General features: G+C 45.0%; 1 protein-coding gene across 3 annotated transcripts in view; it reads right to left on the bottom strand.

Moving 5' to 3' along the window:
- Positions 1–14068, bottom strand: part of DOCK1 (dedicator of cytokinesis 1) — a 545325-nt gene that overhangs the window by 480094 nt on the left and 51163 nt on the right. For all 3 annotated transcript variants that reach the window (XM_038009711.2, XM_007964409.3, XM_007964410.3), the window contains exon 2: positions 1481–1564. In XM_038009711.2, coding sequence (XP_037865639.1) covers positions 1481–1564 — 84 coding nt within the window. The remainder of the gene's footprint in view (positions 1–1480; positions 1565–14068) is intronic.

The following is a 14068-nucleotide window of genomic DNA, read 5'->3' as shown; positions in this document are numbered from 1 at the left end:
ATTTATTGGATAATTATAACAATTGCTTCAGGCCGGGCACAGTGGCTCATACCTGTAATCCCAGCACTTTGGGAGGCTGAGGCAGGCAAATCACCTGAGGTCGGGAGTTGGAGACCAGCTGACCAACATGGAGAAACCCCGTCACTACTGAAAATACAAAATTAGGTGGGTGCACTGGCACATGCCTATAATCCCAGCTACTTGGGAGGCTGAGGCAGGAGAATCACTTGAACCCAGGAGGCAGAGGTTGTGGTGAGCCAAGATCATGCCACTGCACTCCAGCCTGGGAAACAAGAGCAAAACTCCGTCTCAAAAAAAAAAAAAAAAAAAAAATTGCTCCATTGGATGGCATCCCATATAACTGTGATAAATCTCTGTTCATCCCAAGAAAATGGGTATCACAGGTTTTAAAAAAAAGGAAAGGAAATAAGAGATATGAAAACTGTGGTTCCTCTGAGACATACTGCTAATAAATCTAAGTGAGGACATTAAAAGAACAAGTCTCAGTTCACATCAAACACATCAAAACAATGAAGCAGGCCGGGCACAGTGGCTCACGCCTGTAATTCCACACTCTGAGAGGCCGAGGCAGGCAAATCACTTGAGCTCAGGAGTTCAGGACCAGCCTGGGAAACATGGAGAAACCCTGTCTCTACAAAAAATATAAAAATCAGCAGAGCATGGTAGCATGCACCTGCAGTCCCAGCTACTTGGGGGGCTGAGGTGGGAAGACTGCTTGAGCCCAGGAGGTAGAGGCTGCCTGCGATGAGCTGTGATTGTGCCACTGCACTCCAACCTGAGTGACAGAGCAAGACCCTGTCTCAAAAACCAAACAATGAAGTAAACTATCTTAAACCTACTTTTTATAAAGTGGTGCACTATTAACAATCAAGATTTACACACGCTTGGCCAGGCAGAGTGGACCACACCTGTAATCCCAGTACTTTGGGAGGCTGAGGCAGGCAGATCATTTGAGGTCAGGAGTTCAAGACCAGCCTGAACAACATGGTGAAATGCAGTCTCTACTAAAAATACAAAAAAATTAGCCAGGCATGGTGGCAGGCACCTGTAGTCCCAGCTACTTGGGAGGCTAAGGCACAAGAGTCACTTGTACCTGGGAGGCAGAGGTTGCAGTGAGCTGAGATTACACCACGACACTCCAGCCTGGGTGAGTGCACTCCAGCAAGACTCTGTCTCAAAAGAAAAAAAAAAGATTTACACATGCTTGCAGAATAAGGAGCCAATGAGTTTAAAAATGGGAATTTCAGTTTTAAGTTCACCTTAATAAAGTATTAAACAACAGACAGCCTCACTACTACCCTTACGTGAAACAGTACCCATTTGCAAGAGAAGTGAGCCTGAGAAGGGAGCATGACTGTCTATGTGTCTGTAACAGAGGAATGCTTTGCCCAGCAGGCACTGAAAAGGTGTGCCATCTACCCAAACATATACGAGAAAAGATACCAAGAGGTATACGCACCTTCATATGTTTCTAAGATGTGCACAGTGTCTCCGATCTGTAAAGAAAGTTCATCCGCTCCTCTGGCATCATAGTTATAAAAAGCTGTGATGAAAAAGGGGAAATATATTAGTAATAGTAAAGATAGAAGTGACCATGCTGAGTCGTGTTGGCTTGTTTTAATGTTGTTGTTTTTAATACTGAAATACGTTCAGTCGCTGCCTGGATCATCCTCTCTGATACCCACAGAAGTGGCCTTTTCTTTCAGACAAACATAAAGGGTCAACAGTTTAAGCAGGAGAAATTCATAACTACCCACGACGCCAGATGACCATAACTGACATAAGAAGACATTGTTAACAGCATTCTGATTGACACTTCAATACTATCTTTTATTTCCACTAATAGATTCTTTTTATTTTCCTAACTATGAATCAATTGCACATGGACTAAATATCCTTGGGAAACCAAATTAACAAAAAATTATCATATTGCAATGTTGATATTAAACCAATAGATGACATTACAATCACAGTAGACAAAAATATGTCCTATGTTAGAAGAAATCCTTAAAACTGACAATGATAAGCAAGAAATGTCTGAAATCCCATGTTTATCCTGACATAAAGCTGTTCCTATTTTGCAAAAGGATCATATTGCTCCTACATAAGCCCCTAAAAAGTCATACCGTTAAATTCAAACCACACTTTTGCTCCTGCATTATAGAATAAAGGCAACAGTCACCGGTGTAAAAAGGATGCTATAAAGTGTTTTAAGGCCCAAAAAGTATTCGACTAGCCCACCTTCAATTTAAAAATATATATATTAATGTTCCTCCCACCCAACAGCCTCTACCTAAAAGCATATAGCATTCAATATAAAACTCATCTTCAAAATCCCCGATCAAAGTTCTCATCCATCCATCCTCCACAGCCCAGCCGGGCGAGGCTACGCACAAAAGGCACCTTCATTGTGGCAGACCTCTAAAATTCTCTAAAATTAAACCATGTCATGTGCAAACTCCTCTGGCAAGCACGGGCCACCGTACCTTCCCACCACACACTCCCTTCCCTGGGTCCTTGCTTCTACTGAAGGAAAGAAGCCAGTTCAGCCCATATCTTTGGGTACCAACTTCTCCCTCGCCAGCTGGGCCTTCCCACTGGGTGCACCTCATCACAAAAGCCAGACCCAAGTCCGTGTTTGATCTTTCAACTCCGCTCTTCCAAACAGTCCTGGCACCACACAAAGCTTCCCGTCTCTTGTTCTGTATGAGCCAGTCTTACTTCAGATGTGTGTGTTAAGACGTCCCCAACTGGCCTGGCGCGGTGGCTCACGCCTGTAATCCCAACACTTTGGGAGGCCGAGACGGGCAGATCACGAGGTCAGGAGATCGAGACCATCCTGGCTAACACAGTGAAACCCCGTCTCTACTAAAAATTACAAAAAACTAGCCAGGCAAGGTGGCGGGCACCTGTAGTCCCAGCTACTCGGGAGGCTGAGGCAGGAGAATGAGGAGAATGGCGTGAACCCGGGAGGCGGAGCTTGCAGTGAGCTGAGATCCAGCCACTGCACTCCAGCCTGGGCGACAGAGTGAGACTCCGTCTCAAAAAAAAAAAAAGACATCCCCAACTGAAGAAAAGTCACCAGAGAGCAAAGCCACCCCCCTTTCAATGTTTCCTGCCCACACCTCCAAGGACAGGACAGTGCTTAGCTGTACAAGGAATGGCCTCCATAAACTCAAGCTGCCTGAGCTGCGCCTCAGGCTGTAAGTCCAGAATTTCAGGTGCACGCAGCCTCCTGGTGTTCATGTCCATGGTCTCTACAGACGGCTGAAGTGGGTAGGGCGGCACCTCTCCCCGAGCACCTGGGCGCCTGCCTCCCCGGCAAACAACCTGCTCTATCTTCGGGTTTGCAATGGCCAGAATAAGGACAGAATACTGACCTCACAGAATTGTGTGTGCGTTCTGTGTCTTAGAGAAAATGATGCCCATGCTGGATTTGGCACAACAGGGTCCCTGGTGAACACTCAGGTAACGGTGAAGGCCTTTCTTTTGGTTGTATTTTTTTACTGCTATCAAGACGTCTACCATTACCTGAATTCTTTTTAGAAAGCCAAAGCAAGCACATTGCCACATGTGTACAAAAATTCTATAATATCAAAAGCCATACCTATGATATTGAAAATTCTATTTCCTCAGGTATTTTCCTATATTTTCCCCAAAATTCATAAAATTTAAGTGTCCTCAACTGACAAAGATCGTTATTAGTAGTTATTAAGTTTATTTGGTATTTTACAGTGAATCTTTAACACGAAATAAGTGCATGAGGTGAAGAAGCCCAGGGCAGAGGCTGGACTTCCCCAGCTCAGCATGGCCATATTCTTTCCTTCAGGAACCATAAACACATTTATCACAGTTCTTAACAGCATCCCCGCCAGCACGCCTATTCTGTTCTAGATGTGGGGAAAAATAAACACGTCACAAATCATAAAAATGAAATAAAATGAGCGCATCAAGGGTAAATACATTCAGGCACATGTGAATTTGCAAAGCACATACACATGATTCCTTCCTTCCTGTTTCACCTCTAAATACCCTACTCCCCAATCCCTAAAGCAGACAGTGGAAAGCAGTGATTAAAATCTCATACATGGATATGGAAACTTCTAATTTAACTATGAAGTGAGCCAGACAACCCACGATTTTGTAGGTAAGAAAAAGAAGAGCCTCAGGGGTTATACACATGGCCCCAAATCATGCAACCCAGTCAAGATCACAACCCCAGATGCCCAGCCCCTAGCCCTTTGTTCATTTTAGGATTAATGATTAAATAATCCCATACATGAAGACAAATTAAAAGACAACTTTGCAAGGGTACTTGACAAGGGAGTAGGAGAGACAGGCAGAAGGGTGCAGATAGAGTAACAGCCCTCCAAAGATGACTCCAAAAGGCTCCCAGGGTCTGTCCGTCACCTTCCACGGCCACAGCGGCACAGCGAGGGTGATTAAATTCAGGATCTTGGCTGGGTATGGTGGCTCACGCCTGGAATCTCAACACTTTGGGGGGATTACTTTTGGGAGGCTGAGGCAGGCAGATCACTTGAGGCCAGGAGTTCAAGACCAGCCTGGCCATCAAGGTGAAACCCTATCTCTACTAAAAATACAAAAAAGATAGCCAGGAGAGGTGGTGGATACCTGTAATCCCAGCTACTCTAGAGGCTGGGGCAGGAGAATCACTTGAACCCGGGAGGCGGAGGTTGCAGTGCACTGCACTCCAGCCTGGGCAACAGAGCAAGACTCTGTCTCAAAAAAAAAAAAAAAAAAAAAAAAAATTAGGATCTTGAGATGAGGGTTAATCCTGGATCATCCAGGTGGGCCCAATGTAATCACAAAGGTCCTTAAAAGAGGAAGACGGGAGGGTCAGAGTCAGAGACAAGGAGAGGAGGTCGAAGAGACGCAAGAAAGAGGCAAAGCAAGCTGAGGAACACAGTGGCCTCTGGAAGCTGGAAGGGGTGAGGAAGCGCAGGCTCCCCCACAGTCCCGAGGGAGCATGGGCCACTGACACCTGCACTTTAGGACACTGAATTTCATGTTTTAGTTTGTGGCAATTCATCACAGCAGCAATAGGAAATTAGTACAAGGAGGCATCTGAAAAGCAATCTGAAAGTGGTACTTTGTGGTTCACTGATTCACTCCTTAAGGCAGCTGGAACAAGGGTCTCCACTGCAGGCCCCTAAACCCAGACAAGTCCAGGGCTGTGGTTTCCAATTCTTGAGTGATATGAGAAAAACAAGAACCATGTAGGGAATTTTTTTTAAGTGAATCCAAAAGTATGTCATGTGAGAGGCTATCCTTTATTCTGATTATTTGGCCTTCCACAGTTGCCCCTTCTTAGGGGGTGAGAGCAAGGACTTCTTGTCTCCTTTAAGAAGGATGAGGATGAGAAACGGCATCTGATTTAAGATGTCTTCACCTGACGTGTGACGTCCTACAAAGACGGCGGCCTTTTTGCGGATCGCTCAGTTCTGCTTCTTCAATTTCCTGATCCGTTAGGGTCTGGGAACAACTCCACAGAGAAGAGGGCCATGGCGTCCCATTCACATCCTGGCAAGGGTGGCACCAGCCTCCCTCTGGGCGGTGGGCTAAATGCCTACTACATTCTCCCTGGTCGAGTTCATCTTCCTTTTATAATGGCCTGGCTGCAGACGAGCATCTTCAGATCCACATGAATTTCTCGACCCTGGACAGCAGACTCCAGTGTAGAAGCTGGACATGTGTGAGATGTGAAGTGGGAAAGCAGACGGAGATAAACGAAGCACCAAGTTCTTTGCTTGGATGATGTTTTGGTTTTTTGGGGTTTTTTTCCTTTTTCAAGGAGAGTCTGCAGCAGCCCAGAGTGAGTGGATCTTTTCCCTAAAATAAAAAATTAACAGCCTGCACTGTGCCTCATGCAGCTGTGCCTTATCAGAGACCTAAAAAGGTACTGCCATCACCTCTGTTCAGTCTGATTGTCTATAAACAAGCTGCCCAGGAAAATGCAAAGCAAACCACAATGAGGTATTATCTCATCCCAATTAGGATAGTTAGTATCAAGAAGACAAAAAATAACAAATGCCAGTGGGGTTCAGAGATAAGTGAACTGTTAGACACCTGGTGGAAATGCCATTATAGACAACAATATGGAGGTTCCTTAAAAAACTACAAATAAAACCACCATACGATCCAGCAATCCCACCAGTGGGCGTTTATCCGAAGGAAAGGAAATCAGTGTATCAGAGAGACATCTGCAACCCCAAGCTTCTTGCAGCACTATTCATAATACCCGAGATACCCAATCAACCTAGGTGTCCAACACGGATGAATAAAGAAAATCAACAAGAAAATCAACGTAGGCGTCCAACAACAAATGAATGGATACAAAACAATGTGGTATATTCACATCATGGAATACAATTCAACCATTGAAAAAAACATAGTATCTTGTCATTCCCAACAATATGGATGAATTGGAGGACGTCAAGTGAAATACAACAGGAACAGAAAGTTAAACACCACAGGTTCTCACTCATAGGTGGAAGCTAAAAAAAAATTGAGCTTATAGAAGTAAAAAGGAGAACAGAGAATACTAGAGCCTAAGAAGGGCAGGGGGAAGTGGGGATAGGGAGAAATTTGCTAAAGGATACAAAATTACAGCTAGGTAGGAGAAATAAGTTCTAGTGTTCTATAGTTCCTTAGGATGACTACAGTTCACCATAATATACCATACAGTTTCAAATGGCTGAAAGGAAGATACTGAAATGATAAATGTTTGAGATGAAAGACATGCTAATTACCCTAATCTGATCACCATACTTCATATGCACCACATCAACGTGTACCCCATAAATACATACAATTATTATATCATCTCAACTGATGCAGAAAAAGCATTTAAGGAACTGTAACACCCATTCAGGGAAAAGCAAAAAAACCAACTTGACTACTCTCACTTGAGAAAAAACACTACAGTCCATCAACCCACTTCACAGATGAAAACAGAGGTCTACAGGGCCCTTGTGACTGGCTCAAGGTGCACAGTGAGCTGATGGCAGCCCTGGGATCCTCGGGCTTCCCTCCCAGGCTACCTCACCACTCCCCACTGCCTGGCCCAAGACTTCATCACTCCTCAGGGAGATGTACAGTCTTCCCTTCTCTCCACCACCAGTTACTTTCCTGAACTCTCGCTCCAAAGCCTCGACCATTTCGCCCGGCATTCTGAAGGATGCCTCATTTCTCCAGCACCCAACCCACCTTTCCATCTCATCTCAGCCCCTCGGCTCCACCTGCCCTGCCAGGCCTACCACACGCTCCTCTGCAGCTGAAAATCCTTCCTCCCTCCGCCTCCGACTACCCCACTTGTCTACAAGGCCTGCCTTTAATTCCACAGCCTTTTCCAGGCCCTAACAGAATTATTTCTCCCCCTACCAAGAAGTTACACGCAGACCTAAATGAACGGCTTGCTTCTGAACTCCCTGTATGCTGTGTGCCACCCCACAACCTCACAGAGTTGCTCATCTATATGTCTGTCTCTCCCACCAGACACAAACTCCTTGAGAAAGGCAAATATTTATTAATCATTGGATTTCCCACAGTAGCTAAAACAATACCTTGCAGGCACTCAATAAAAATACACTGAATTTAACCAGATCCCAAAGTATTCTTCCTCGTGCAGTCTCAAAGACCGAAAGCAAAAGCTGTAGCATTTGTTCGTCTTCAAAACGCTCTTGCCCTCTGCAAAAAGATCCAGCGGCTGAGACTTAATCAATAAGAAAGAGAAACACAATATTAGCTTTGCCAGCTCTGCTTTGGGTCTTTTTGATCTAAGGAGATAACCCACCCGCCATCAGTGCTCAGGTCCAAAGCTTCCCCAAAGCATCAAAGGCCGGGGGTGGCCATACATTACTCCTCGAAATCAACTCAGCTCAGTCTCTGCCTCTCTCGCACACCACTGAAACATGATTTCAAGACTTCAAGTAGCAACTTAAATGTTAATTAATTCTTTTAAAGTCAATTTGTGAAAATTAATTGCTCTATCTGTGTTCTCATTTCCTTTCTCTTGCCTTCAGTTGGAAAAGGTTTTCAATGGTATGCATCTTCTCAGGGCTGGGGAAAATACAGGCCACATCTTCACACCGCCCGAGGCCAGGGCCCTCCCTGTCTGTGCTCCAACAGGGTTTCACCCTACGGCCATCCACCTGGTCTGGAACTTCACACAGCCTACACGTCTGCCTGGTCCATGCAGGTACCTTGCATTTCCTAAGCCTCCATAGGCCCCTGCGCTGGTCTACATTGAGCTGGGCTTGGAGAGAGGAGATAAGCCAGATGTAACCCCAGAGAGGAAATCAGCCTAAGCCAGGTCTCCAAGGAACAACCTTTCACCGAGCCATTCAGGAAACACCATGTAGAGAGAATCAGAACATTATATACACCCTTTGAACTTGACCCTGGGGCAGACATCAGCCATCTATAGCAACTTGGTGAAGATGAAGAACACGTCAACTATATTGTTGCAGACGGCTCAGCACCCAACATTACCCACGGTACTGCTAGTGAGAATGTGATCCCAGTAGCCACAAATAAAAGGATAAAGTCATCAGGCAGCTTTAGATGGCACCCACTTGGAGCTGGAGGCTGGGTTTCCTAAACTCTATCTTCAAAATCAAACTGGCAGCCACACCGTCACCAAGCGTCTACGACCTGAAGCAAAATCCTTCCACTGCTTTTGTTTGGGGACAAATGCCTTAGGCTGGATTAGAGCCTCCCAGAGAGATAAGCCTGAATCCAAGCACTTGCTGTATCACACTACCACCATTTAATCACCTGTGTCTCTTCCACTTGACTGTGAGCCTCTCAAGGACAAAAATTTGCATCTTATTTTTCGCAATCATCTAAAAACACCTGGCACACAGCAGGCCTAGGAAGGAAGGAAGGAAGGAAGGGACGAAGGAAGGGAGGGAGGGAGGGAGGGGAGAATAAAAGCAATAACATGCTTGGGAATAATCTTAAGGAGGTACAAGACTTGTACACTAAAACAAAATGTTGCTGAGAGAAATAAAAGACATGAAAAAATTGAAAAATATTTGTGTTCATGGAGTGGAAGACTTAGTATTGTTAAGATGTTAATGCTGATCCAAAACGATATATAGATTCAATACAATTCCTATCAAAATCCCAACGACATTTTCCACAGAAATAGAAAAACCCATCTCAAAGGTCCCAGATTAGCCAAAACAATCTTGAAAAACAAAAACAAAATTGAAGGCCTGATTTCAATACCTACTACAAAGCTACAGTAATCAAAACAGTGTGGTACTGTCATAAAGACAAATATACAGACAAATGGGATAGAACAGAGAACCCAAAAGTAAACCCTCACATAGAAAGTCAAATGATTTCAACAAGGATGCCAAGACTATTCAATGGGGAGAGGACAGTCTTTTCCACAAATGGTGCTGGGAAAACTGGATATCCACTTGCAAAAAAAATAAATAATAAAGTTGGACTATTATATCATTCACAAAAATTAACTCAAAATGGATGAAAGACCTAAACATAAAGCTAAAACTATAAAATTCTTAGAAGAAAACCTAGAGGAACAACTTCATGACACTGGATTTGGCAATGATTTACTGGATATTGTATCAAAAGTACAGGCAACAAAAGAAAAGATAGCTAAGTTGGACTTCATCAAAATTAAAAACTCTTGTGCATTAAAGAATATTGTTAACAGAGAGAAAAGGTAACCCACAGAAGGGGAGAAAGTATTTACAAATCCCATATCTGACAAGGGAATGGTATCCAGAACATATAAAGAATTCCTGGGGGCTGGGCACGGTGGCTCATGCCTGTCATCCCAGCACTTTGGGAGGCTGAGGCAGGCGGATCACTTGAGGTCAGGAGTTGGAGACCAGCCTGGCCAACATGGTGAAATCCCAACTCTACTAAAAAAGGGCAAAAATTGGTCGGGCGCGGTGGCTCACATCTATAATCCCAGCACTTTGGGAGGCCAAGGTGGGCGGATCACCTGAGGTCAGGAGTTAGAGATCAGCCTGAACAGAGAAACCCTATCTCTACTAAAACTGTTAAATTAGTCGGGCGTGGCAGCACGTGCCTGGAGTCCCAGCTACTTGGGAGGCTGAAGCAGGAGAACTGTTTGAACCAGGGAGGCAAAGGTTGCAGTGAGCCAAGATTGTGCCACTACATTCCAGCCTAGGCAACAAGAGCAAAACTCCATCTGAAAAAAAAAAAAAAAAATGAGTCAGGCATGGTGGCACGTGCCTGTAGGTAGTCCCGGCTACTTGGGAGACTGAGGCAGGGGAATCGCTTGAACCTGGGAGGCGGAGGTTGCAGTGAGCCAAGAGCACACCACTGCACTCCAGTCTGAGTGACAGAGTGAGACTCTGTCTCAATAAAATTAAAAAAGCAAAAACCAAAACAGAAAATAACAACCTTGGTGAGGACATGAAGAAACTGGAACTCTGCAAGTTACTGGTGGGCATCCAAAATGGTGCAGCTGCTGTAGAAAGCAGCAAATGACCATGAGATCCAGCAATTTCCACTTCTGGATACCTACCCAAGAGAACCAAAAGCAGGGTCTGGAATAGACATTTGTACATCCATGTTCACAGCAGCATTATTCACAACAGCCAAAAAGTGGAACCAACCCAAGTATCCATCAACGGGTAAATTACTCAACAAAAATGTTACATATACATACAGTGGAGTATCATTCGGCCTTAAAAGAAAGAACATGTTGACACATTACAACACGGGTGAACCTTGAAGACACCGAAGATATTATGCTGCATGAAATAAGCCAGTCACAAACAAATACAGTACCTTACATGAGGTTCCTCTTCCTCGAGTTGTCAAACTCAGAGACAAGTAAGAAACGAAAGTAAGAAAGGTGGTTGCCAGGGGCTGGGAGGACGAACGAGGAGTGAGTTAGTGTTTAATGGATGCTGAGTTTCACTGGTGAAGACACAGTTGTATTTTTAGTAGACAGGGTTTCTCTATGTTGGCCAGGCTGGTCTCGAACTCCTGACCTCAAGAGATCCACCTGCCTCAGCCTCCCAAAGTGCTGGGATTACAGGCATGAGCCACCATGCCTGGCCCCACCCCACATTTCTAAAAAGGACACCACTTTCAAAGTCACCAAGTTACTCCTATTGGGTTCATATCTTTCTTAGGAACAGAAAGATTGTGTCTCTGCCAATAACATCCCCTGAGGCAGTATTTCATGCACTGTTTGGATAATAGAATCAAGGAGTCATCTACATAATTAAGGAAACAAGAGCTAGCTGGGCCTGGTGAGACAGGGGAACCATCATTTGTTATTCAATATTTCTTTTTGGCTTTTAGTTGGAAACAGGTGGGAGGGATGGTGAAGATAAGAATGTGAAAAGAAATATACAAAAGAGCCTTTCCTCACATTCTAATTGAACTGATAGACACAATAAAAGACATTTTAATATCTTTCTTCAGAATAAAATATCTCTGTATGCCTTATCCACAACTAGCAGCAACTATCTTTTCTTTTTTTTTTTTTTTTTTTTTGAGACAGAGTCTCGCTCTCGTCGCCCAGGCTGGAGTGCAATGGCACGATCTCAGCTCACTGCAACCTCCACCTCCCAGGTTCAAGCGATTCTCCTAAGCCTCCTGAGTAGCTGGGATTACAGGCATGCACCACCACGCCCGGCTAATTTTTGTATTTTTAGTAGAAACGGAGTTTTGCCATGTTGGCCAGGCTGGTCTTGAACTCCTGACCTCACATGATCCACCCACCTTGGCCTCCCAAAGCGCTGGGATTACAGGCTTGAGCCACCACGCCCAGACCAACTATCTTATTTCTGTCTAGCCCAAAAGGCCATGGTGCGGAAACACTCAGGCTTCTTAGGAAGCATAATTCTGAGTTGTGGGTAAGTGCTGGCTTTATTGCTATTCCAAAGCAGAACAGTAAGATCCTACTTTTCTACATTTTCATCTCCCATAAAGTCAGTTCTAAGACAGAAAAACACTGGCCTCCTTATTGACAGTCTTTGCAAATCTACCCACAAATAAGAAAAGACTTAGCTGACCTGAAAATTAGCTATTTTTGCATTGAATTTTGCTCAGCAGCAAAGAGGCAAGATAGGGGACAAGATTTAATCTCTTTAATCATCCTCCTTCAAGTTTATTGCAACTTGGAAAAATATCGGCTAGTGAAATAGTCCAGTACTGACCCCTTGGGAGACAGGGACTTGATGGTGACCTCACCAGGCAAAGCCCATCACTGGCCAGTCCACAGAGGCTCACTGCAGAGTGGCACCAAGACCATTCGGAATGAGAGCCCAGCAGACTCCAAGATCAGGGGCTGGTCCCAGGGAGCTTCCCGATGGGGACCAGCAGGCAGCCAAGACCTCGCCGATGACTGAGTTGAGTGAGGACCATCTTACTTTCTCTGCTATAAACCTGGCCTGGACTTGAACTTCCCCTCACCAGTCAAACGGGTTCTACCTAAAGCGTTCTGTGAAAACAGGCACAGGCCTGGGGACCTCACAGGGCAGAGCAGACTGGTCTCCACTTAGAAGGACCTAGCAGAAAAACGGAGAGGCTTGAAAACTCGGGCCTACAGCCAACTATTTGTGATACTAACTGATGAAGCGACTCTGCTGTGGACCCGAACTCCTCTTCCTGCGCTTCAGAGAAAAGTCTCAAATCATTTGTTCTGCAGAATATGAAGCCACCCCTTTCCTTCTCCTTTCTCACCTGTGTGTCACATCATTAAATCTAATATCAACAGTGACCAACAGGGAAAGGGAAGGACAAAGGGAACGCTTCAGAGTGCTCATTTATTTTTTAATGGCAAAGACTCTACCTGTAGTACATACATATACATATATACACATACGTGTATGTATATGTACGTGTGCATATATACGTGTGTATACATACATATATACATGTGTATCTATGTATATGTGTGTATATATGTGTATACGTGTGTGTATATATGTGTATATATATGTGTGTGTGTGTGTGTGTGTATATATATATATATTTGAGGGTGGGTCCGTTTATAATTCACAAATAAAGCCTGCAATCATCCAATCATCCTGGAGGAGGCTTTGTCATTATGCAAATATAAACAGATGAGGTCCTGCCAAAGCAAACCGCAGAGTCCCCATGCGCCCTCCCACTTCAGGCCTTGGTCCACAGCCCTACCTCTCCCTGACTTGGCTCTCCAGGTCCCCATCACCTCAGGATGAAACCCTTCCCTGCCACTCCCCCAGAAGAGTCAGAGGCCTCATGTGTACGCTCAACAGCACCCTTGCACACCCAACAATATACTGCCAGGCGACTGCTCACTGCTGCCCGTGCCCGTCACATAGCAGGTACCCAATCAAGGTTTCTCAAGTGCAGCCACCACTGAGGACCCCTCCTCTAATCTCCTGTTCCGTGTCCCCCCTACAACACCACAGGACTGGCGACCCCTTGACCTCTCTGCACCTCAAACCTGCATCTTCTCCATCTCGGCATCCATGCCTAACAGTGCCTGGCACCTGGAGTGCTACAAATGCTCACTGAGTGAATCACTTAACAAATCAACAGAGGAAGTCAAGGCAGTAAAACTATTACCTGAATGTTAAGCCCACTGGAAACCACTGCAGCTTTGCTTACATTTATTTCAAACAAATAAATGTGGTGGCTCATGCCTGTAATCCCCAGGCAGGCGGATCACCTGAGGTCAGGAGTTCGAGACTAGCCTGACCAACATGGTGAAACCCCATCCCTACTCCAAATACAAAATTAGCTGGGCATGGTGGTGCATGCCTGTACTCCCAGCTACTCCAGAAGCTGAGGCAGGAGAAACCCAGGAGGCAGGGATTGCAGTGAGCTGAGATCACGCCATTGCACTCCAGCCTGGGCAACACGAGCAAAACTCCGACTCAAAAAAAAAAAAAAAAAAGAGAAACTAAAGAGCAGGCCAGGATCTTGACTAGCAGAGACAACTTCCAACAGTCTAACCAGGTAGGCATGTCCTGGAGATCCAACCCCTATGTCCAGAAACAAAGCACACTCTATTTCACTT

The sequence above is a fragment of the Chlorocebus sabaeus genome, chromosome 9 (assembly GCF_047675955.1).
Source record: "Chlorocebus sabaeus isolate Y175 chromosome 9, mChlSab1.0.hap1, whole genome shotgun sequence".
NCBI classification, from domain to species: domain Eukaryota; kingdom Metazoa; phylum Chordata; class Mammalia; order Primates; family Cercopithecidae; genus Chlorocebus; species Chlorocebus sabaeus.
This window is presented reverse-complemented; position numbering and strand designations above follow the sequence as displayed.